We start from the raw sequence: 22,998 nt of genomic DNA on the forward strand, positions 1-22,998 counted from the left end.
CTTGGTTTTCTCCCATTGCTACTCTCCCTTCCTTTTCAATGTTTGCAGGAACAGCTTCCAGCCCTTGGGTTCCCAGGGTGTACCCTGCTGGCACCCCCACTTGTCAGAGCTCAGCTTGCCCCCCTGGAATAAGGCAGTGGCCCTCCTGGGCAGGGTGAGAGTGTGTGTGCTTTGCCTTCACTCTCGGGTGTGTGTGTGGGGGGGCGCTCCCCTCCATCAAAGGGCCCCTCCCCCGGCTGGAACACGTGCTCATTTAATGCCAGTTTGGGGGAAACCTCCCTTGAAGCTCTCATACAGGCCCCTGAAGGGAATCTGAGAAGGCAAGATTGAGAAGCCCTGGGGTAAGGCGATCTGGCTACCCTTCCCCCATCGCACAGCTTTTTAAATCTTCTGTCCCACATTCTCCTGCAAGATTAGCACAGAGGGCAAAGGAGCTTTCAGGAGCCATGTGTTCGCTCAGGGGTGCAGTCAGGACCCACTGGCGCTGGCTTCAGTTCTCAGCACCGCCAGCAGAGCAAATGCTGGGGCTTCCCGGAGTGAGAGCTGCAAAGGTACTGGCGCAGGACCAGTTAGATGTGGTGGGTGGCTCCTGGAGGAGTTCCGTTTCCTCTCCTTTCCTTCCTTCTCCGCACAGAGACAGGTCTCCTGCTCCTTCCTGTCGAGTGGCGTTAACATTGGTTTGGTGCAACGAAAGGGTGATGCCTTGCTTCCTGGTTTTCCTAAGACCAGTTTGTGAGGGCCACTGGGAAACCAGAGCATCTCTGATCCTCCCTCCTGCCTGCTGTGTGGTCTCAGGCTGCTGGGCCAGTGAGGCATAGTCCTAGCTCTTGGTGGTGTTCCTTTCCTGCCTGGGTGCGGTGACACCGCTCTGTAGTGAAACAGCCTGGGAACTTGAGAGCTCACAGGTCCCAAAAGGAAGCGAGCATCTAGACCCACCACCCCCCCCGCCCCTGTGCAACTGGGGCTTCTTGGCACACCTGGGCAGAATGGCACAACCAGGTTCCAGCAAAACTCAGGCTGCAGGGAAGACATCAGTACTGTGTCTGCAGAGTTGACACCTCGTGTGGAGTCCCTGAAGCAGCAACAAAGTTAGGATGGTCACCCGGGTGAAGTGAGGAGCCAATAATTCCTAAGTAGGGAGTTTTCTGTTCCTAGTTGGACACTGTGTCTTGAGCAAGTGCAGGTTCTGGTTCGAACATGTACCAGCTTTTTGTCCTTGAACAAGTTGCTGTCTTACTTTCCTCACCTAGAAAAGGGATGACCGTGGTTTCCTCCCTCATTAGGCTGTTGTATTAAATGAGCTCCTGTACCACAGGGCCTAGTACATCGCAAGCATTCAGTGAGGGCTCGCTGTTATTATTAACATCTTTCTCATTATTATGCCACCTTCCAGTGTGGCTTAAAGAATAATGAAGATGATAGGCTCTTGGAAGCAGCCACTAATATAAACAAGCCCACGTTCATTTATGCAAGTTCATTTATGCAAACCAAGGCAAAGGGCAGGATGCAAAGGCTGGGATGAGAATCCTTAACCCCACCCCTTATAAAAGCCTGCTCAGGTCAGCCCTGCCCCTCCCAGTCTCCCTTCCCACGGGAGGGAGAAGGCTTGGGGATGAGGAAACTGTCTTTTCACCTGATCAGATGTACATTTGCACCAGACCCCTCCTTAGATTCTTCCCTGGAAGATGAATTGTTTCCAGGTAGGTCTTCTCTGAATCTCTGTTGACTGGTTATAGTTTCTCTCTGGGGCTCTCCTTGGTCTTTTCGGCTCCTAACATGATTAGGTCCTGGCTGGTTTGTGTAGTTGTAGAAGGAGCAAGTGGCAATTGCCTTTTCTTCTACGCAGAAGAAGGTTTGGCGTGTTTTAACCAGGCGGATGTGTCCAGAAAGGGTATTAAGAGGTACCGTTCTCCTAGGTGAGACCTGAACAAGCCAAAACCTAGCTTGGAACAGCGGACTTGTTTCCTCTGTCAGACAAGAAAGGACCCAGCCGAGCAGAAACAAAACTTGTAGCAAATCCTTTATGTGATTGAGGAATGAAGCCCTTCTCTTTTCCTCATACTTCTCCTCCCTGGTTTAGATATGGGGGTGTTGGAAAAGATCCCCATTCCTCGGCTTGTCTCCTTATTCACTGAGGTTTTATTGTCCCCTGGGAGTGTAATGCTGGTTCCTACCGATTTGTTTGAGTTTTACATTCGTGTGAAATCCTGCCGCCATGGTTCTTGATCAACTTGCTTGTGTCAGCTTTAGCCACCCGGTGTGTCTGCTTCTGAGATAGTAAGTAGGCTTGTTCGGCTAGTGTGTTGTAATTTTTAAAATGCACTAGCTGCTACCAAGCATGAGGAAATGTCCCTTGTTGGTAATCCTCTGATTTTTGTCCAGATCAATGGTTTTAACTTCCTATTAATCACCTTGCAAATGGAAAGTTTTTTGGTTTCACCCTCTTAACCCCCGCCACCCCCCGTAAGATTTCAGTTTGAAGAGCTTAAGAAATTTTCTCTAGAGGAAGCCTTTGCTCGGAGAAACCAGTTGTGTCCTCTAGACTTGTACCAATGCAAATTGGTCTGAATCATCGAATCTTCATTTCATTTGTTAATAGTGCTGTAAGATGTACCATAGAGAAAATGCTGGGTGTCAGATTGACTACGTTTTTGTTCCCGTAAGCAACCATTTGTTGAGGACGTGCTGTGTTAGCATTGGCATGTACTATGGGCAGGTGCTCCATAAATGAATGAGATGAGTCCCAGCAGTTTCTTATTTTGTGTGTGTGACACTGGTAAAGACTGAACAGTTTCAGTAAGGTGCATTTACCTGCACAGCTGAAGGTGCGGCAGAGTCTCAGAAGCAGTACAGTGAAAAGGCTGATACCACAGCAGGTGTTTCTTTAGTATAGTTTGCATTTGGTCCGAGTTCTTTTTTTGTTTGTTTTGTTTTATACGAGGACATGAATCTAGTACCTTCGAATGGGCATCTGTCGCAGCGCCTGTCTCTTCAGTTAAGCATGAGAGTAATGGTAACGTTGGACACATTGTTGTCTTGCTTGGGACCCAAGTCTTTCTCACCTTGTAAAACTGATGTGTTTTGGGGGGCTGTCCAGAGCTTCTTAGTGAACAGTACTTCTTCGAGTCTTTATAAAAAAAGTTCCTTCCCGGGGCGCCTGGGTGGCTCAGTGGGTTAAAGCCTCTGCCTTCGGCTCGGGTCATGATCCCAGGGTCCTGGGATGGAGCCCCACGTCGGGCTCTCTGCTGGGCAGGGAGCCTGCTTCCCCCACCCTCTCTCTCTGCCTGCCTCTCTGCCTACTTGTGATCTCTGTCTGTCAAATAAATAAAATCTTTAAAAAAAAAAAAAGTTCCTTCCCAAGATGGGGCTAGCATCTGAAAGATAATTCAAGGCACTTTGTGAAAAGTCTGATGCTGTGGGAGGGGCCAGGTGTTCTAGAGGTCCATCCCTGACGATACTGCTGCCAGAAGCTCATGGAAGGATACAGGCTTTGGGATTTCCCAAAAGAGGGTGCACCCAGGGTGGGGGCAGAAGGGGTTTCTCTGGCCTGGGGGTTCACTTTCTCTCTCAGTCGTCTTTGGGCCAGTGGCACCTACTTACCATCGACTGACGAAAAGTTCAGCACACAGATGGGAAGTCTTGTGGAAGGCGGAATGTCCTGTGAGGACGGAATGGTGGGCCTTGGCTTCACCAGCACCGCAAACCAAGGGAGAAGTTCCCGTCCCTAGATGGGCACTGACCTGTCATTTCTTCACTTTGAAACTCCTGAACACACTATGTCATGAACCAAGCACTATAATTTCTTTTTTAACTGCTTTATTGACATATACATTTGGCATATATTTAAAGTGTTAAAAAAAAAAAAATCCTTAATTGGCTCTCAACCATTTAAGGACCTAACCACCTTATTTAAAACTGTCGAATATACCAGATATTCGCAACTTAGTATTCCTTGAACAGTCCTAGGATATTATTGGATACCACAGTGAGTGCCATATTTGAATTGTTTTAAGTAAATGAAGTTTCCCTGATATGAAGGGTAGGTAGAATTAGTAAAAATTTGAAACAAAGCTAGAGGATTTTATAGAGATCGTTTTATCTTGTTAAGTCAATCACCTGAGGCAGTATTTTGAGACTAGCTGGAAAAAAATTTTTAAACTATTAAAAAAGTATGTACATCTTATAACTTGGGAGGAGACATAATTTATCTCTTCCTCTAGTACTGTTACAGTTGCTTCCCGTTCTCGAAGATAATTGGAGACTGTAAGCTTGGTTTAACGTCTCATCTGGGAGTGGTTAAAGTCCCGTATGAGGGTCTACTGTGATAGTCATCAGATTTTAAAAATTGTAGCCTGGGGTGGGGTGGGCTGATGTTTAAAGAAAAATTCTCTTCTTCTGGTCTTTTGGTGTAACATGTAGATGTTTGTGTTGGGTCAGGACCTGACAATTGGGCCTATAGCTTTTTCCCTGTTTTTTCTTGGAATCCTAGAGGAAAACAAAGTTGAATGCCAATATTTAGTTAGCATGAAAGATTGTAATATTATTTTCTAAATATCAACTTTTTATCCAGTTCACCAATACAATAAAACCTACTTATTTTTTTGACTAATGTGGAATTTTGGTATTTTGGCTTGTAATAGAAAGTAACTTTCAGTTTGGGTCCTCTTAGCATTTAAGAGAAATTTCTGTAGTTTTCATGTCCCCTTTTCCCCAGCCTGCTGTGTCTAGTTCATTCAGATGACTTGAGGCTTTATGATAGTGTGTAACTCTGTGGTATCATCAGAAAGGTCTCTCCTGGTGGCTTTATCTCCAACCTATTCATGGAACCAGCCCCAAACAAAGGGACTGGAAGAGTTCGGTGTCTTTTAGGAGACGTAATACTTCTGGCCTATTTTAATGCACATTCTTGTAACGTCTTTGATTGTGATGAAACCAAATGCTAATCTAAGGGTTTGAAAGGCCTGATGATACTTTAAGAGAAAAAGCCACCCCCAAAAGAATGAGCAAATACTTTTTTGAGAGAAATAAATTCTGTATCAACAATCAACCCTGTCATTAAAGGCTTCTTGGAATGTTTCTGTACTGAGCTTGTTGCCAAGAATTTGGGGTATGTCGTAAGTCCTTGACATGCAGTTTTACTACAGTTTTAAGAACGGTTGTTTGTGCTGGATGTTGTAAGTGTGGAAGAAGCCCTGTTGGTTCTCAAAGCTTCACTTTCCACCTCTTGGTCCGGTCTTCCGCACTTCCAGTTCTGATGCCACTTTCAGAGCCTAATCGTGCTTAAAAGTAGTTTGGACTTATGACTCTTTTTCTGGGTGATGATAGATTTCAGGCGCACAGAAGAATACGGAGAATAAGAGAGGGGACCACCCGTGTGTTTCCATCCACCGCCCAGTGAGGAAAGAAAACACTACAAGCACAAGCGAACACTTCATCATCTCACTCCCCCTTCTTCTGGACAGTGACCGCTGCTCCGAACTTGACGTTTATAGACTTGAACTAGATGTGTCCGTCAGCCGGATACATTGTCATTTTCTCCTGTTCGAAACGCGCTCTCTGATACTGAACAGCTCATTCTCAGTTTGCTTTTCCTTCAATTATGGCTTTGAGATTTACCCATTGGAATGTGTGAATTCTGGGTTATTCGCTGCTATCTGAGCTTCCGTCACGAATCTGCTCCCAAGTATTCATTTTATTCTATTTTTTATATCCATTCAGTTAGCCAACATATAACGCATTGTTAATTTTTTTGGTATTGATTTTATTGTTGAGTAGCACTTGGGTTTACCATGTGTTGTGTTTGTCATGACAGCTTTGAACTTGTCGCCCTATGCCTCTGTTTCAAGTTTCTCTGTGGGACCTGCCTCGAGGAGAAATTGCTGGATCCAAGGAAAGGGGCATCTTCAGCTCTTAGTACATTGCCAGGTCGCTCTCCAGAGCAGGTGTGCCCGGGTGCGTCCCACTGGCGGCGTTGGGGAGCGCCAGCTACTCGCGGGCTTGCAGACGCCCGATATCCTGAGTCTGACGTTTTGCCAGGCTGATGGTTGGGAGGGGGTATCCTGGTGATTTAAAATGTTTGCTTCCCCGTTTACTAACAAGGCCAGACATCTTTTCCTGTGTTTATGGGGCCGGGTGATTTTTAATCCAGGGACTCAGGGGACAGTTTTCCCAGGCTTGAGAGTCAGGATGGCAGTGTGGCTTCTGTCTGAAAACAGGGAAAGGGCGGGGACGCAGGGGAAGACAGGGAGGACGGAAGGGCAAATCCAGAGCGGGAGGGCAGGAATGGAAGCTAGAGGCCGAGAGAACGGTAACAAGGAGGTGAAAGTGGACAGTGAGAAGATTACAGACCAGAAGTGAGACGGTGCATTCGCGGGGCGCCGAGAGTGCATCCGGGCCGCCTTCCTGCGCTGTCCTGGCCTCTCTGTTCAGGGCACGGCGCGCACGCTTTGCTGAACCGCAGTCGGCTTTGCTGAACGTGTGTCCGTTTGCGGGGCCTCTTCCGTGGAGAGCAGCCGCAAGGCTGGACTTCGGGAGTTTTCCTGTTCACCCAGTTGCTTTTTGACGTTCTTTCAGAAAGGCAGTGTGTTTCTCTGGAAACGGTGCTGCAGGGAACTGCACACGTGCCTTCATTTCTCCAGGACGGAGGCCGTGAAACGGAAGAGCTGTTCCGAGGATGCGCCTGGCTGCGGCTTTCCTGGGTGTTGCCAAATGGGCCCCGACACGGTTGCATGGCGTGGAGCTCTTTTGGTGTGTGGCTCCTGTGGCCCTAATCCCAGAGCCTCCGGCTGCTGGGCAGGGTGTAGGTAGCTCTGGGGTGGGTTTGAGGCACCTGGGATTTTTATTTTTTGTAAGTGCCACAGCTGATTTTGATAAGCCTCTGAAACTGAGAATCCACCGTGTCAGACGGGCAGCTCGGCAAGGACAGGGCGCTCGGCACAGGCACATCTGTGCCAGCTGCTCAACCAAGGATTACAGGAGAAGGGAGTGGGGGTCTGTATGTAGCGAGCCAGAATGAAGAGTTGCTGTGCCCGGAGGCAGTGCTCGTCACATGTCACTGTCCACAGGAATTACCTGGGGACCTTGTTAAAATGCAGAGTCACATTCAGTGGGTCTGGAGTGGGGGATGAGATTCTGTGTCTCTAGCACGGCCAGGTTCTCCCAGCTTGGGGAGCACACTTAGAACAGCAAGTCCCAAGGGGAAGAAAAAGAGACCGACTTCTTTCTTCCCTACAGCTTTCAAGTGCACAGAGTTTGGGATTTGGAATCCTGCTAGGTAGATCTCGAAGCCCGTTTCTTCATCTCTTTATAACACAAAGAGGAAGGTGATAAAATACCTTTTGCACAGCATTTTTGGGGAGACTCAAAGGAGATCATACTGCCTGTGAAAGCATTTTGTGAACTGCGATGCTCTCACACACATTACGTTCCGTAGTCCTCTTTCTTGTAGGGAATTAATGGTTTCCTTCCGTTTACTCAAAGCACAAAGCTATTGTTAAAAGAAATTGAACAGATTTAGGGAAAGCTACCAATAAGTTGAGGTAGTTTACGGATACACCGAACACGGGGAAGGACAACCCACCGACCTCTGAGACTCCCTGGTTTATTGGAATTCTGCTTTCATTTTGACCTGCTATCTGTGGTTAGGGGGCATTTGGGGAGGAGTGGGATGGGGGCGGGGGTTGGGCACAAGCAAAGGCAAAATTCACCTTGTGGTGTGGTTCTGAGTGCAGGTGCGAGGAAGCGGGGGGTTCCCTTCTCACTGGTTTGTGGTGGGAGAGGAATGGGGCTAGGGGAGCCCCACAGCTCTCTCCCACTCAGCTCTGCACTGTAGCAGGTGATAGGACAGTAGGGAGGCCCTCGGATTTATTCCCCAAGTCAGACACTTCTCATAGTGTGGAGGGATGTACTCCAAGTGGTTACTGGGTATTACTGATCTACTGTAGGTACAGGTAGAGTTACTCAGCACAGACCAGGCCTGGGGTCAGCCCCAGATTAAGCCTCCAAAGGACACGGCCATTTAAGTGCAGCTTTTCAGCGTGCTTTATTTTTTGGGGATACTGCCTTTGGGGATACCTCAGAGAAGCAGTGTGGTCTACAGGGGGAGGGCAAATAAAAATAAAAAAGTGGCCTTCAGAACTGGTGTGTGTTGAATGCTGCAGTTTCTTCCCATTGCCAGCCTTCACTCTTTTTATTCGCACTTTTTCCCTATGTCTTTGAATCACTTGAATGTCATAGTAGTTTTCCTTAAATCTGTTCAACTTCGTTTAATCTGGCCTCGTTTTGTGCTAAGACATCTGTGAGGTAATGGGTTTGATGAGCTAGTTATATGCTTTTCTAATGCATATCAAAAACATAATTGCTAGAGATGCAAATATCAGAATCATTCTGCTGTACACCTGAAACTAATATAGTGCTGTATGTCGATGATAAGTCGATAAAAAGATGCAGAATTGCTAGAGTTGGAAGTGTTCATATTTGAGCTACCTAAGATGATCTCACCTCCCTCTGGGATTCATGGGTTCTAGTTTGGGGAGGCATTGGCTCAGATAAGAGGTTCTTCATGGCAGGTTCAATTAACTGGCTATTTGAGGAGCCCCCCCCCCTTTTTTGTAAGTAATCTCTTTGTCCACCTTGGGTCTTGAGCTCATGACCTCAAGATCAAGAGTCTTCTGCTCTACCGACTGAGCCTGCCAGGCACCCCTGGAGGAACACTGTTATACCAGTTAGTAGATGACAGGTTAGTCAGCTTCCTTGGGAGACCGGTGAGCCCATGGAGATCTGGTTGGATGTCCCCCGCTACTGTGGGTTGCCGTTGTTCCCACTTCCAGAGATGCTGCTTGTCACCCGTTAACATGGGGGTGACAAGAGAACTTCCCTCCCTGGGGCATTGTGGGGCTGCAGTGGAATCATTAACGTTTGGTGCTTACCCAGGACCTGACCTTTCTCCTAGTGTTTTCTTCTGGTGCCCCTGGCTTTTGCACTAGCCCTGGAGTCCAGACAATGTAACAGAAAGTGTCCTGGTGTCCAAGGTCTCAGGTTCCAGTGTTGACGCTGCCACTCTGTAGCTTTCCAGACACGGGCCCGGTGACTCAGCCTCTCTGAGTCTGAGGCGTGAGGAACCCCTCCTGCTGGGAGCAGCGTGAGAAGAGGAGCTCCACGGGGCAGGGGAGCCTGGCTTCCAGTTGGAGACCAGGTGGGGGCCAGGCGAGCACAGAGGGGACAGAAGGAGGAAGAAGCTGTGATTTCCTACTGAAATGTCGATGGTAGACAAGGGGCTGATGGCGTGTGACGAGACTTTTGTAATCATCAGTAAGATACTGTGTTTTTCCCTTTCCTGACGATGAGGGCACATCACGTAGGCGGAGACTTTTCGCCATCTCATAGGCATCTGACAGACTCTTGTATTACCTGGCGCGCACAGTTGGGTGTTCCTAGCTGAGAAACACATGAAGTAGCTAAGCTCAGTTTCTTTTTCTTTTTTAAGATTTTATTTACTTATTTATTTGAGAGAGAGGGAGAGAGAGAGAGAGAGAAAGCGTGAGCACGCGTGCACCTGCACAAGCCGAGGAGGGGCCCAGGGAGAAGCAGACTGCCCGCGCCCCAGGTGGCAAGCAGGGAGCCCTCCGCGGGGCTCCGTCCTAGGACCCTGGGATCATGCCCTGAGCCAAAGGCAGAGGCTTCACCGACTGAGCCACCCAGGTGCCCCTAAGCTCCGTTTCTTCTAAAAAAAAAAACAAAAACCAAAACAAAACTTTTAAGTTTTAAAAAAGATGAGTTTCCACCGTAGGAGTTTCCAACTGTGCAGCAGGCTATAATGTTGACGACACACGCACCGTCCAGTCCTGGTCTCCGCGCAGTTTCTGCTCGCAGTTCCCTCTGCTTCCGTTCATTGGTGTCTTATGCACATAGAAGCAGATATGTTTCTCTCGTAGTTTTTTAAAAACACAAGCAGTGCTTTTAGCCTGTGCTGGTCTATCCTGATCTGCCCCTTGCTTTCTGTGACTTGGAGGTGGGTAGGGCTAGTCTGGGAAGAGCGTCCCGATTCTTTTTTAATGGCTTGCGGAGTCTTCAGTTCCTTGAATGTACTGCCCTGGCTTAACCAGCCCCCCACAATGGGCAGAAAGGTAGTTTTCCAGTCTCCGGCTTTTACAAACAAGGCTATAGGGAACATCTATCCATCCATATGTCCACATACCATTTTCACGTGTGGGGATAGAGCTGTCACCTCATTTCTTAGAAATGGATTTGCGTTTGTAACTTGGATGGATTTCGCCAAGTTGCCCTCCACCAGCAGCAATATGTGCGACTCGTTACCCACAGCCTTGCCAAAGCTGCGTGCTCTCCAGAACCCTTGTGGTCTCTGCCAGTCCGGGGGAGAGTGGTGTCCTCGAGCACTTGTAGTTTGCGTTCCTCTCCTTAGAAGGGAGCTTGAGCAGCAATTCACACGTTCAGGAAAACAAGCTCCATTTCATTTAACTGTTTTGTTGTTGGCAATTATTTTCCGAGTCTGTAGGGAAGGACCAGTTTTACTTTGCCTTTCAATCTGTCTCAGACTGGTATTTTTGTAAAATACAATAAAAAAGAATTATTAGCAAAATGGAGTTAAAAACTCCCTAGATACATAAGCACACAAACCCCTCTTTTATGATTAAACTTGACAGATACAAAATTACTCTATCCATTCGTCTTACCTGTTCTTAGTTTCTGAACTTAGCTCCTGGCAGTAATAATACCTTGAGTGATATTGCCGTAAAGAATTCCTGACTCGTCTCTTTTCTCCCATTGCCACCCTGTTTGGGGATGAGAGAAGAGAGAGCAGAATTTTCTATTTTCTTTCTTTTTTTTTTTTTTTAAAGACTTTATTTATTTGTCAGAGAGCGAGCAAGCACAAGCAGAGGGAGAAGCAGGCTCCCTGCCGAGCAAGGACCCTGATGGGGGCTCGATCCTGGGACCCTGAGATCTTGACCTGATCCAAAGGCAGACGCTTAACTGGCAGAGCCACCCAGGTGCCCCGAATTTTATGTTTTCTATTTCAGAGTCAGTACTAGATGCTTTCATTCCATTAGAGTAAAATATGTCTGATGGTGCAGGACTGATTCAGAGAGCCGGGTCCGCGCAGACCCATCCGGCTACACCAGCACCTGCGTTCTCCCATGCTGGGATGGGGTGCTGGTGTCCTGGTGTTTCATTGATGAAGACCTCGAGCTTGAATTACTAAAGGGCGTTGGGTGGGTGGAGAACACTCAAAATCCCCATAGAAGTCAAATTTGCAGAGCTGTCCTCTTTGACCTGGGGCTTTGCTGGGAGCCGGGGCCTTCCCGTGCCGCTTTTCTGGGGAGTGACGGTGACGGCAGGGGCTCCGGGGTAAAGTAGGAGCTGCGGAGACCTCATGAGCAGGGTGGCCTTCTTGGTGGCTTGGTTGTAGAACGTTGGATTGGGAAGGAGTTTTTGCTTGTAGCACACTGAGTTCAGTGACTGTGGGTGAAATTTCCTTTTTCTCCCCCTCAGCCAGAAGATAGACACCGACCAGGATCTTTTGTTCTGCTTTTGAGTTGAAATTTTCTCTTTGCATGAGGACTTTTTTACACTGTCGCTAGGCATGTGGAGAGCTGTTTTACAAACCAGAGTCTCTGGCTGCTCTTTAATGTCCCTTCCCGTGATGACTGGGGATCATTATGTATCCCAGGGTCATCTTTCTTCAGCAGCAGACGTCTTTGTTTCTGTGTTATGATCATTAAATGAAGTCATGTTGAGTTTTTTTTTTTTTTTTTCCACTTCTTTCTCCCTCCCCAGTATCCTGTAAGACGTGGAAATGGCCCGCTACTGTGGCGCAGGATGGAAATGTACTTTAACTGCCTTCTTGTGGATGACGGCCCCCGGGGAAAGCCTGGAGAGGCCCGGGAGGGGGCTGAGCGCTCTCGCACCGGGAGCTGGGGTTGCAATGTGACGGTGTTCAGATCCCCGGTTCACAGCAGACCTCTGCTTCATACGAACACCTGACCTTGGCTAGGTCATCAACCTCCATTAACCTCAGGGCTGGGGAGTCCCTGGGAATGATTTTTCTGAATGGAGAGTTTTGTTCAGTGTTGTTCCCTGGGACTGGGTGACCGGTCTGCTGTCTGAGCAGGACGGACATCCATAGCCACCTTGGGCTGTCGCGCCACTGGGGGGTTAGGTGACGAGGGCGTGAGTGCCTGAGAGCCAGGGACCACGTGCTCGGAGGCAGCTCTGGCTCTCTGCCTAGTCCCTGGATCTGCAGCTCGGGGATTACTAAAAATATGAATGAGAAGATCCTCTCCCCTGACTGGCGGTCAGGGGCCTGGGCTCGGAATCCGAATGGCCTACATTAGAGTCGTGTCTCTGCCTTTACAGATGGAGTGAAGGTGAGCAGGTTCTCTCCCTTTCTTTAGGAGTAGAAGAAGGATAATAAGTGTAATCTGGCTTGGGCTGGACAAGAGCGGACGAGAGGAATGGAATGTATAGACGTGCAGTCTCTGAATGCGTGGCCTGTTCTACTTACCCCCTTGCCCCCGTCTGCACATTACTCAGTCGGCAGATTGATGTCGGCACCTTATTACACGCCAGAGGCTCTGTTAGGTCCTGGCAAACCAACCAGACCTGATAGAGCCTGGCTTCATGGAGGTTATGGTCTCGTGTAGAGATCACCAGGCTTTTCGGTCAAGGGCTAGATGGTAAAGATATTGGGCTTTTTGGGCCACAGTGTCTCAGTCACAACTACTCCACTATTGTGAAAGTAGCTGCAATAAATCAGTGGACAGTTGTGACCGTATGCCAGTACAACTTTATTTACAAAAGTAGCTGTGCCTGATTTGGTCCATGGACCATCACTTCCCAACCTGTGGTTCAGCGGGAAAACATGTTAAATAATCACCAGGATGTTAATACAAATCATGGTAAGTTTTATGACGTTCCATACAGGATTCTGTGAGAGAGAGGTAAAGGAAGGTAGCTTTGAAGAAGTGGCATCGAAGCGAACTGGTGAGGAGAAGGGAAAGTGGGGGCCGTAGCTCAAGGGCCAGGGAAGTGGCCACACCAGTTCTGAGCCTGCATTTCTGTCTTTTAGAGCTACAGTGGATATTTTGTTCAGAATTACAGCCTGTATTTCTATTTTTTAGAGGTATGACAGATAGCTCGCAGCTTCCTTTGGATTTAAAAAAAAAAAAAAAAAAGGAAACTTTCCTGATATATAATTCATACCAGTTCTCTCCCCCTTCCCCACACCCTCACCCCGTTATAATCTTAACACTGAGAATTGAGCAAGCTGTATTAATAACACATTTTGGGGTGCCTGGCTGGCTCAGCTGGAGCGTGTGACTTTTTTTTTGGAACAAGAGAGACAGAGAGAGAGAGAGAGAATGAGAGTGAGCGCATGAGTCGGGGAAGGGACAAAGGGAGAGGGAGAATCCCAAGCGATTCTGCACTGAGCTTGGAGCCCGTTGGGGCGCTCGATCTCACAACCCTGAGATCACGATCTGAGCCAAAATCAGGAGTTGGATGCTTCACTGACTTAGCCACCCAGGCGCTCCTGGAGCGTGTGATTCTTGATCTCAGGGGTTGTGGGTTTGAGATCCACATTGGGTGTAAGAGGTTACTTTAAAATTTAAAAAAAAAAAAAAGTCTAAAAAAATATATTTTGTTATGCGTTCTTGTGGTAGGTTCTTTTTCTATGACATTGTTTTCCTTATATAACCGTCAGTAACTAAAAATTTACAAGTTAGAGCAGTAAGATTGCACATTATTTCATTATTAGGTATAAAGTGTTTTACCCCTTAGAACTCATTTCTATTTTGTTTTAAAGATTTTATTTATTGTTGAGAGAGCGAGAGAGCAAGGTAGGGGAGAGGGATAGAGGGGGAAGCGGGCTCTCTGGTGAGCAGGGAGCCTGATGCGGGGCTGGGATCATGACCTGAGCCGGAGGTAGACACTTAGCGGATTGAGCCATCCAGGTGCCCTCATTTCTACTTTTTGATGCTGTTTTCTCTTTTTGCCTTGTTAAACTTAATATTATTTACTTTTCCTGCTTGGCTAAAGGTTCACAGCACTTAAAACCATTTGGGGCAAAAGAAAGTCCGTTTTTCTATTGACTACATCCCGAGTTTTTCCTGACTTCCAACCTCTGTTGTATATTTGCTTTAAACAGGTTGCAGTGTCCTGTAGAGATTCTATAGAAAAGGACAGGTGTGCTGCTCACTGTGGCTATTTCATGGGGTGCCTTGGAGTTAGGGGTTTGCCTGTACAGCTTTGTGACCTCTTCAAGTTTTCCTTCTGCCATTCTGGGATTCTCTTGACGCTCCTTGAGAGTCAGAACAGTTTCGTTGTCGGGAGCCTCCTGGGGTGAGTTCAAACCCAGTTCGCCGCACTTGGCTGTGCGAACTTGGATAAAGTTCACTACCGTCTCTAGGTCCCAGTCCTCTTATCTTTAAAATGTGGACAATAATGGCATTCACCTCCAGAGTTAAATGGTGAGGTAATGGTGACAGGAGTAAAATACACATCCCGTCCTGACGGCAGTGACTGGGCGTAGTAAGGCTGATGTGTGTTATCTTTTGTTGTTATGATGACTAATGATGCAACTCCTCCGTAACCATCCCTAAATTGTGGCAGGTGGCTCCTGACTCATCCTGAGCTCTCGGGCTGTGTCACCTCATTTTCATTTCACTCTCTCTGGGAGGCTGTAAAAATGACCTTCAGTCATCAGAAGTCAGGGACTACCAGTCCTTGTGAAAGCTCGTTCTTGGTGTATGTTTGTACTTTGAAAACTTAACTTGATAAGTAGAATGGCCTTTTGAACATAGACCTTAAAATGTGTTTTCAGCCAACAACATTCACTTTGTCATATATTTCAACCCTTGACTTTTTATTAAAAGCTTGTTCTCTGAGTACTCAGGAAATCCTTACATGTTGTTTCTGGCCTTTTGTGTGTGTGTCCCTTCTTTGGGCAGCCTTGAGCGAGGCCGCCTATCCTAGGATTCGCAGAAGTGGGCTGTCTCGAGGTGATCTTAGGCAAGGAGGCTTACTTCTCTGGGCCTTGGTTTTATTGTCTGTGAAATGGGTCTAGCTGATCTCCAGGGACGCTTCCTGGTCTCTGCGGTTTTCTGCTCAGGCACTGCCATATGATGGCGATCGTCTCATCGGCTTTTATAGACCTCGCAGTGTCGTTCTGATGGTATCATTCTCTGGGGCGAGGTTCTGTGTCTTTTTTATTCCCCCGTGGAAGACATTCTAATATGCTTTCCTTATAAACTGCTTTTAAAATCGCTTTGAAAAGAAACGCCTTTTCTCTGTGCATCTGAGGCATCTACGCTTCCCCCTTCCCGGTTGTTCTTGGTGTTTATTTGCTGATTTTGTAGCCCCCCCTCGGCAGTCACAGAATTGCTCTCAGAAGGGCTCTGAAGAGCTAACATTACAGTCTTCTTGTTGGAACTTGTCCCAGCCCAGATTCTATTTTTAATAAAGTGTGGCACATTGTTTTTCAAAGGCCACCAAATTTTTTACTGATGGAAATAAGATCTTTGTGCTTCTATACCTCCAGACCCTGTGATTTACCACCACAGATTGGGTTTTTTGTTCAGCATCTGGCCTCGGAGCGATCACCCTCCATGCCTCCCACTCTGTCTTTTGTGCTTCTGCGCGGGGCGCGAGCAGGAACGCAGGCTCCCGGCTTTGTAGGCTGCCCTGCCGTTGACATCGTGTTGGTGACAGCCTGGGTTCTGCTGGACTCTCCCCGCCCCCCGAGCGGTCAGATGGGCTGGACACCAGCCTCTCTCCCCTCTCAGCCAGGAAACCGAGGCCAAGAGAGCGGAGTGACCAACACCAAGGGCACATTCCTACTGGGAGGAAGAAAATGGCCAAATGCACTCTGAATTACATGCTGTGGGCTTTAGATAGCTGGTCTGCTGGATATTAGTTTGCTAATTTTTATTAAACTTTTTGTATGACAAAAATAATACATGCTCAGAGTAAAACATGTAAATGGTTGAGAAGAGAACCTGAAAAGCCCCTTGGTGATCTCCCAGCCCCTCCCCTAGGCCCTAGGGATGACATGAATGATTTCTGTGGTATTCTGGAAGGGGCTTCCTTTAGTGCAGGGGCGGTGAGTGCGGGCAGGCCTGGTCGGCTGTGTTCACGTGTGGGCCTCAGGTCGAGTGCTGGGCAAAAAGCAAGGCTCTGCGTCTGTTGATGAAATGAGCGACATTTCCAGTATTGGCCTATGCGTCGTCACTCTCTAACATGCTTTAACTTACTACTGTATCTTGTACAGATTTTATAGCAGTACCTGTGTGGCAGCTTCACTGGTTGCACATGCAAGGGAGTGAGAGAGAGAGAGAATCTGAAGCAGATTATGAGCTCAGGGCAGAGCCCGACATGGGGCTTGATCCCACAACCTCGAGATCATGACCTGAGCTGAAACGAAGTGTTGGATGCTTAAGCGACTGAGTCATCCAGGTGCCCATTAACTTTACTTTTTAAATAGCTGCACGGGACTCCGTCATAGGGTTCACTGTAACTTTTTAACCAGTTCAGATTGTTTCTACCTTGTTCTCTGTTACATACCTTGCCACAAGGACCCTCTGAGACATTGCCTGCTAGTTGTTCCTCATTATCCATCTTCCATTTCTATTTTTTTTTTAAGATTTCTTTTTAAGTGTTTTTATTTATTTATTTGACAGAGAGAGATCACAAGTAGGCAGAGAAGCAGGCAGAGAGAGAGGAAGGGAAGCAGGCTCCCTGCTGAGCAGAGAGCCCAATGTGGGACTCGATCCCAGGACCCTGAGATCATGACCTGAGCCAAAGGCAGCGGCTTAACCCACTGAGCCACCCAGGTGCCCCATTTTTTAAGATTTTATTTATTTATTTGACAGAGAGATCACAAGTAGACAGGCAGACGGGTGGGGGGAGCAGGCTCCCCACTGTGCAGAGAGCCCGATGTGGGGCTTGATCCCAGGACCCTGAGATCATGACCCGCGCCGAACGCAGACGCTTAACTGACTGAGCCCCCCAGGCGCCCCTCCATTTTCCATTTCTAATGTTCATTAGTCATGGCTGCTCAGGTGAAGACCACTCTTGCCAGCCTCCCTCGCAGCCAGGTAGGGATGTCATACAGGTGCCCCGGGTGGGAAGCAGGGCTTATGTGGTGGAAGTTTCCTATTGCTGCTGTAAAAAAAAACACCACATACTTAGTAGTTTCAAATGACACATTTATTCTCTTAGAGCTCCAGAGGTCAAATGTCCTAAAATCAAGGTGTCACCAGGCTGCACACCTTCCAGAGGCTCTGAGGGAGGATGTATTCCCTTGTCCTTTCCAGTGTCTGCGGCTGCCTACATTTCACAGCTCACAGCCCTTCCTCCGTCTTCACATCCCCCCTTGGAACTCTGCTTCTGTTGGCGCGTCTCTGCACTCTTGCCTCTTGTCTCCTTCCTCTGTGGACCTTGTGGTTACCCCGGGCCCACCCACATAATCCAGGTCATGTCCCCATCTCAAGATCCTTAAATTAATCACACCTGCACAATCCTGTTTGCCATGTGGGGTCACAGATTCACAGCTCCAGGGATGAGGGCGCAGACATCTTGCAGGGGCCATTCTACTTTCCGAGACAGGCACTCCCGGAGCCTGGGGGTGGTCAGCGAGGGATTCCCTGAGAGCGTGATGGGGCGCAGCCTGGTGAAGAAGCTGGGGAAGGACCTTCAGATGGGGGTGGGGAGTGTGAGGCGTGTGAGGCGTGTGAGGAGTGGAATGAAGTCGGTCCTGACAGGCAAGGCGTGGGTGGCCAGAGCTGACCCCAGAGACAGCAGGGGGGACTTGGTGGTTTTGGAGTAGATTTGTATTTACGGAGAATACTCGTACTGCCATGTTGAGGTGGGGTTAGAGGTGGGGACATGGGTGTTAGGACGCTGTCATAGCTCCAGTGAGAGTGGCCTGGCCTTGCTCGTGATGACAGGAGATTAAAGAGGAGCAAATGGCCTGAGAGGTGGAAGGAGAGAGAACCCAAAGACAGGGTGGGTGGGTCAGGGAAGGCCCCCAGGCTAGATCTCCTCATGGCCAGAAAGCAGGCAGCAGCATTGTCATTTACTCTGTCAGGAAAGACCAGGAAAGGGTTGGATTTGGGGAGAAGGAGAAGGGGAGGCTCTAGTTTGGAGTAGACTGATTGGGAGCGCCTCAAGCCATTGTACGCATCCAGTCTGAAGGAGCTCAGAAGTAAGTTTTCTGGGATGAAGATGAAGTTGGAAATGGTAGCTGCTGCTTGAGGCCCCATGAGTGGCTATTGCTCAGACCCTAGAGAGGGACATGGAGAAGAGGCCCCAGTGCCTGGAGAAGGCCAGCCGCTCAAAGTGCGCCCTGGAGTTGGCCGTGTTTGGAGCACATCAGGGATGAAGTGGGGGTAGAATCCAGACGAGAGATGTGGAGGTGAGGAAAGAGAGACAAGCCTTCAAGAGTATTACGGACAATCTCTAACAAATTGTATTAGCGTCCTGTTGCTGCTATCACAAAGTACCATAACTCAGTGCCTTAAACAATCCGGATTTATCATTTTGCGGTTCTGGAGGTCAGAGCTCTGAAGTGGGCCTCCCTGAGCGAACATGAAGGTCGTACGGGGTGAATCCTGCCTGGAGGCTCTAGCAGAGACTGTGTCTTCCCTTTTCCAGTTTCTAGAGGTTGCCTGGGTTCCTTGGCTCCTGGCCCCCTTCCTTCATCTTTGAGATTGGCAAAGGCCGATGGAGTCCTTCACACATGGCATCACTCTCATCTACCATTCTGCTTCCGTATCCCACTTTTAAGGCTGTTTGTGATCACTTTGAACCCACCAAGAGAATCCGGGACAGTCCCGCTATCTTAAGGTCAGCCGACTGGCAAATTAATCCCATCTACAGCCTGAATTTCCCTTTGCCATTAAGGAAATATAATCACAAGTTCTGGAAATTAGGACACGGGCTCTTCAAAGGACCATTACCCTGCCTGTATAGGTACTTTTTTTTTTTTTTTTTTAAAGATTTTATTTATTTACTTGACAGATATCACAAGTAGGCAGAGAGGCAGGCAGAAAGAGCGGGGGGAAGTAGGCTCCTCGCTGAGCAGAGAGCCTGATGTGGGACTCTGACCCAGGACCCTGAGATCATGACCTGAGCCGAAGGCAGAGGCTTAACCCACTGAGCCACCCAGGCGCCCCCGGTACACGTACGTGTTGTGGTGTAGATGGAATGGTGGAAGAAGCCCCACTACCCAGCACTCAGCTTCAACAACGAAATTATATCCCCACGTCTCTGTACCTCAGCACTGGATTTTATTGTCGTTGTTTAAGTTTTTATTTGTTTGTTTATTTATTTATTTGAGAGCGTGTGCAGGCATGAGAGAGAGCGCACAAGCTGGGTGGAGAGGCAGAGGGAGTGGAAGAAGGCGGCTTCCCGCTGAGCAGGGCTTCATCCCAGGACCCTGGGATCATGGCCTGAGCCAAAGGCAGACGCTTAACCGGCTGAGCTCTTCAGGGGCCCCTCACCACTGGATTATTTAAAACAAATCTTAGACGTTCTATCTGACTCATCTGTAGTTGTTTCGGAATAGAGAGTTCTTTAAAGAAGTTGAGCCGTGATGCGACGGTGACACTGGAGGAGGTCACTGGGGGAGAGGTGTGGGAGAGTGTGCACGCATGTGCTTTTAGTGGGAGAGGCGCTGAGGCTTGCTAAATTCTTCACGTTGACCTTCAGAGCCCCGGGAAGAAATGACACGGTGTCAACATCTGCCACGAGCCTTTACGACAGGCATGTTCAATTCTGATGGGAAGGATCTAACCGTAGAGGAGACATCGGCTTGGACAAGAGAGAGGTCTCCTTCATTAACCGAGGGACCTAGGTTGGAAGGTTTGGGAGTGAAATTAAGGGAGTTCCTCCCTGCTGGTTTAGTTAAATTCAGTTAATTTTTTTTCCCCTGTATTGAGTCGGAGGCGAGGGAGAGGCACAGAGGAGATCCAGAGGAGATCTCCTCCGGGAAGGTTGGAAATTGTCGTCGTGGCGTGGAGAATGAGTGCCCTGAAGAGCCATTGGTTGAAGTGGGACCTGCTCAGGGCCACTTGAGTGAATTCGGGTGAATCCAGCCAGCTTGGCTGTGTGACTCCCACTAGCATTGCACATCTGTGGGGGGGTATGTGTTCAGAGAAGGTGGACAGTTCGGTTCTTGCTGGGTTGGTCTTCGCTAGGTGGTGTGCCCAAAGGACAAAGGTGTAGGTTGTTTGTAAGAGCCGTGGAAGTCATGATCCCTGGGCTCTGAGCTGAATAAGAAAGAAGGGGAGCGAGAGGTTCTGGGCAGCACATGGAGTGTGGTGCTGGGATGCCTCAGGAAGCCGGCAGCCGGAGCTGAGCCTGGGTGGACGTCAGGGCAGCGAGCAGATCCGGAGGACGTCTCTGGGAGCGAGGTGTAGAGTGGAGTGGAGGAGGAGACCGCTGGAAAACGGGACCTCCAGGGACGGAGAGAGCAGACTGTGGGACTGCTCCCCCACATGGGGGTGGGGACCATCCTGATGACGGCAGGAGACGGAGGGTAAAGGTGGGTCAGCCACGGGAGGAGACAGGAGGCCAGCACTGGGGGGCGTGGGCCTCAGAAGGACGGGTGTTTTGAATAGGTTTTTTTCTCTTAAACTTTGCCCTCCGTATGAATGTTCACCTCTCCAGCCCCCCTCCAATGGGAAAGTATTAAGATAGGTTGAAAGAAGCAGACTCGATCCAAGAATTCCTGAATAGCAAAAAGCACGGATCAACTTGAATATATGGCTGCCTCGTAAAGGGAGATTTAATGAGCTCTGTCTCCGTGTGCTGTACTTTTATATCTGACATTCTTCCTGGGCTCTAAGCCATATATTCTAATGCTGCTTCCGATATGGCTGTGGGGGTATTTAATATGCATTATTTGTATTGATTTATGATTGGGATAGAGCTTTTTTGAAAGTTCTTAGTGATTTTGTCTATGCCATAAAATCCTGCTATAATATGCTAAACATTATTTAAAAGATTCGGCATTGGGGCGCCTGGGTGGCTCAGTAGGTTAAGCCTCTGCCTTCGGCTCAGGTAATGATCTCAGGGTCCTGGGATCGAGCCCCATGTCAGGATCTCTGATCAGCAGGGAGCCTGCTTCCCCCTCTCTCTCTGCCTGCCTCTTGGCCTGCTTGTGATCTCTGTCTTTCAAATAAATAAAATCTTTAAAAAAAAAAATAAAAGATTCGGCATTATATATGGGGTTGCATTATTATGAAAGGTGGTGAAAACTACATACACACACACACACACACACACACAAACACACTGAAACTGTTGAACACACAGATGATCACCGAACTCAAAGTCTCAGAAGACAGGAAAAGGAATTCAGAGTGGTGGGCCGTATAATGGACCTAGAGGACATGGAAAACACTTGGCCCTTAGTAGTTTGTTCGATGTGGTTGCTCTCCTAGCATTTGTTAAGATCGTTGTCTCCCAACTGTGACTCCTGGGTTCAGGTCCCAGCTCTGCCACTTATAGACTGTGGTCCTTGGGCAGATTTCTAACTTGTAAACCTTATGTTCCTATTAAATGGGGGTTATGATAGTACTTACCTGTAGGATTGTTGCGAGAGTCAGTAGCACAGTCCCTGGCACATAGTGGGACTACCCAGTAACTTCCCACTGTCTTGTTGGAGTGTTAAACTTGACTTACTAATTTGATGCATTTGGGAAGTGTTGGGTTTTAAAGGGCATTGCTCCCTTATTCACGACATTCCTTGGGCATTTCACTTTCCCAGGTAAGACCCCTCCCCCCACCACCCCGTTGAAAGTGTCAACTGTCCTCACTCCACCCTGCCTCCATACCTCTCCTCCACCCCTCCTGCTTGAGGTCCACACCCTCAGTTCCGACTTCATTTTTTGTCTCGGCACTCACGTTTCCAGTATACTGTCTAGCGTATTTGCTTTTTCTTTCCGGCTATCTTCATTCGCTAAAATGTGAGCTCCGTGAAAGTGGGCTTCCTTGTCTGTTTCGTTCTCTTTTGGAGTGCCACTGCCTAGAACAGTGCCTGGCACATAGTGGGTGCACAGTAAGTCTTCATCAGAAAGGAGAAATGGAGTTCGAGAGTGGTGATATGAATCTTTAGACCACTAAGTATTATAAAAGCTGTCGAGCTTAAACATGGTTTATTCACAAGTTCTTAATGATAGTTTGCTTCTTTGCCTATCTGACTAACTTTCCTGTTAGAAGATCATTGAAGCCACCAAGTAGAGCAGGTTTGAAGGGATGATTAGGTTGGATGAGGGGAAGAATAAGGCTGACATTATTAATTCTTTTGCTGATTTACTTCTGACACGTTTTTTCCTAGCGTGAACATCACCAACCACCATGAGGACCCGGGGATCAACAGAGACTCTGCTAAGGGTCTGTTGTCCATTTTACCTACAACGGAACTTTCTTTTTCTCTTTCAGGGCACCAATGCCTCTGCTCTGGAAAAAGACATTGGTCCAGAGCAGTTTCCAATCAATGAACACTACTTTGGATTGGTCAACGTAAGTATTCAAAAATTACTATTTTTAATCAAATGTTTGAGAGCATTTGAAGCAACTTAATGGTAGTTTTCCTTACTACCAATTTTTAAATAATTGTTCATGTGCCTTAGTTCCTAAGAATGACAAATGTTGGGAAGGGAGAAGTTTAGTCCAGTTTTTAGAAGTGTCAGCTGTCCCAGAAAATGGGTGTAATTATTGCCTTGTTGGGTTGGATTCTCACCCCCCCTCCCACCCAACTTACATGATTTCCTTTGTACACATAACTTTCGGAGCAGTTTTGTTAGACTTTATGTCCAGATCAGCTTGTATCATCTGGACGAGCTCCTTGGGCAGTCTCTGTTTCAGTACGCGTCAGTACAGAGCGTTAAAGGTATTACCAGCTCATCCCCAGTAACTGTTTAACCATATAAGTTGATGGTGGTACTTAAAACAGAGGTGGGTTGTGGGGGAGAACCGGGA

The 22,998-nt window shown here is 48.1% G+C and overlaps 1 protein-coding gene across 2 annotated transcripts in view; it reads left to right on the forward strand.

Annotated features, from left to right (window-relative positions):
- The window catches only part of USP46 (ubiquitin specific peptidase 46), a 57,638-nt gene that overhangs the window by 847 nt on the left and 33,793 nt on the right, over positions 1-22,998 (forward strand). The window contains exons 1-2 of one of the 2 annotated variants that reach the window (XM_044225896.1): positions 1,615-1,700; positions 22,459-22,539. In XM_044225896.1, the coding sequence (XP_044081831.1) occupies positions 1,686-1,700; positions 22,459-22,539 (96 nt within the window). In that variant the 5' untranslated portion in view covers positions 1,615-1,685. Of the gene's footprint in view, positions 1-1,614; positions 1,701-22,458; positions 22,540-22,998 lie in introns of those variants that run through there. The other variant, XM_044225895.1, reaches the window with a different exon arrangement.

The sequence above is a fragment of the Neovison vison genome, chromosome 11 (genome assembly GCF_020171115.1).
Source record: "Neovison vison isolate M4711 chromosome 11, ASM_NN_V1, whole genome shotgun sequence".
Lineage (NCBI taxonomy): Eukaryota > Metazoa > Chordata > Mammalia > Carnivora > Mustelidae > Neogale > Neogale vison.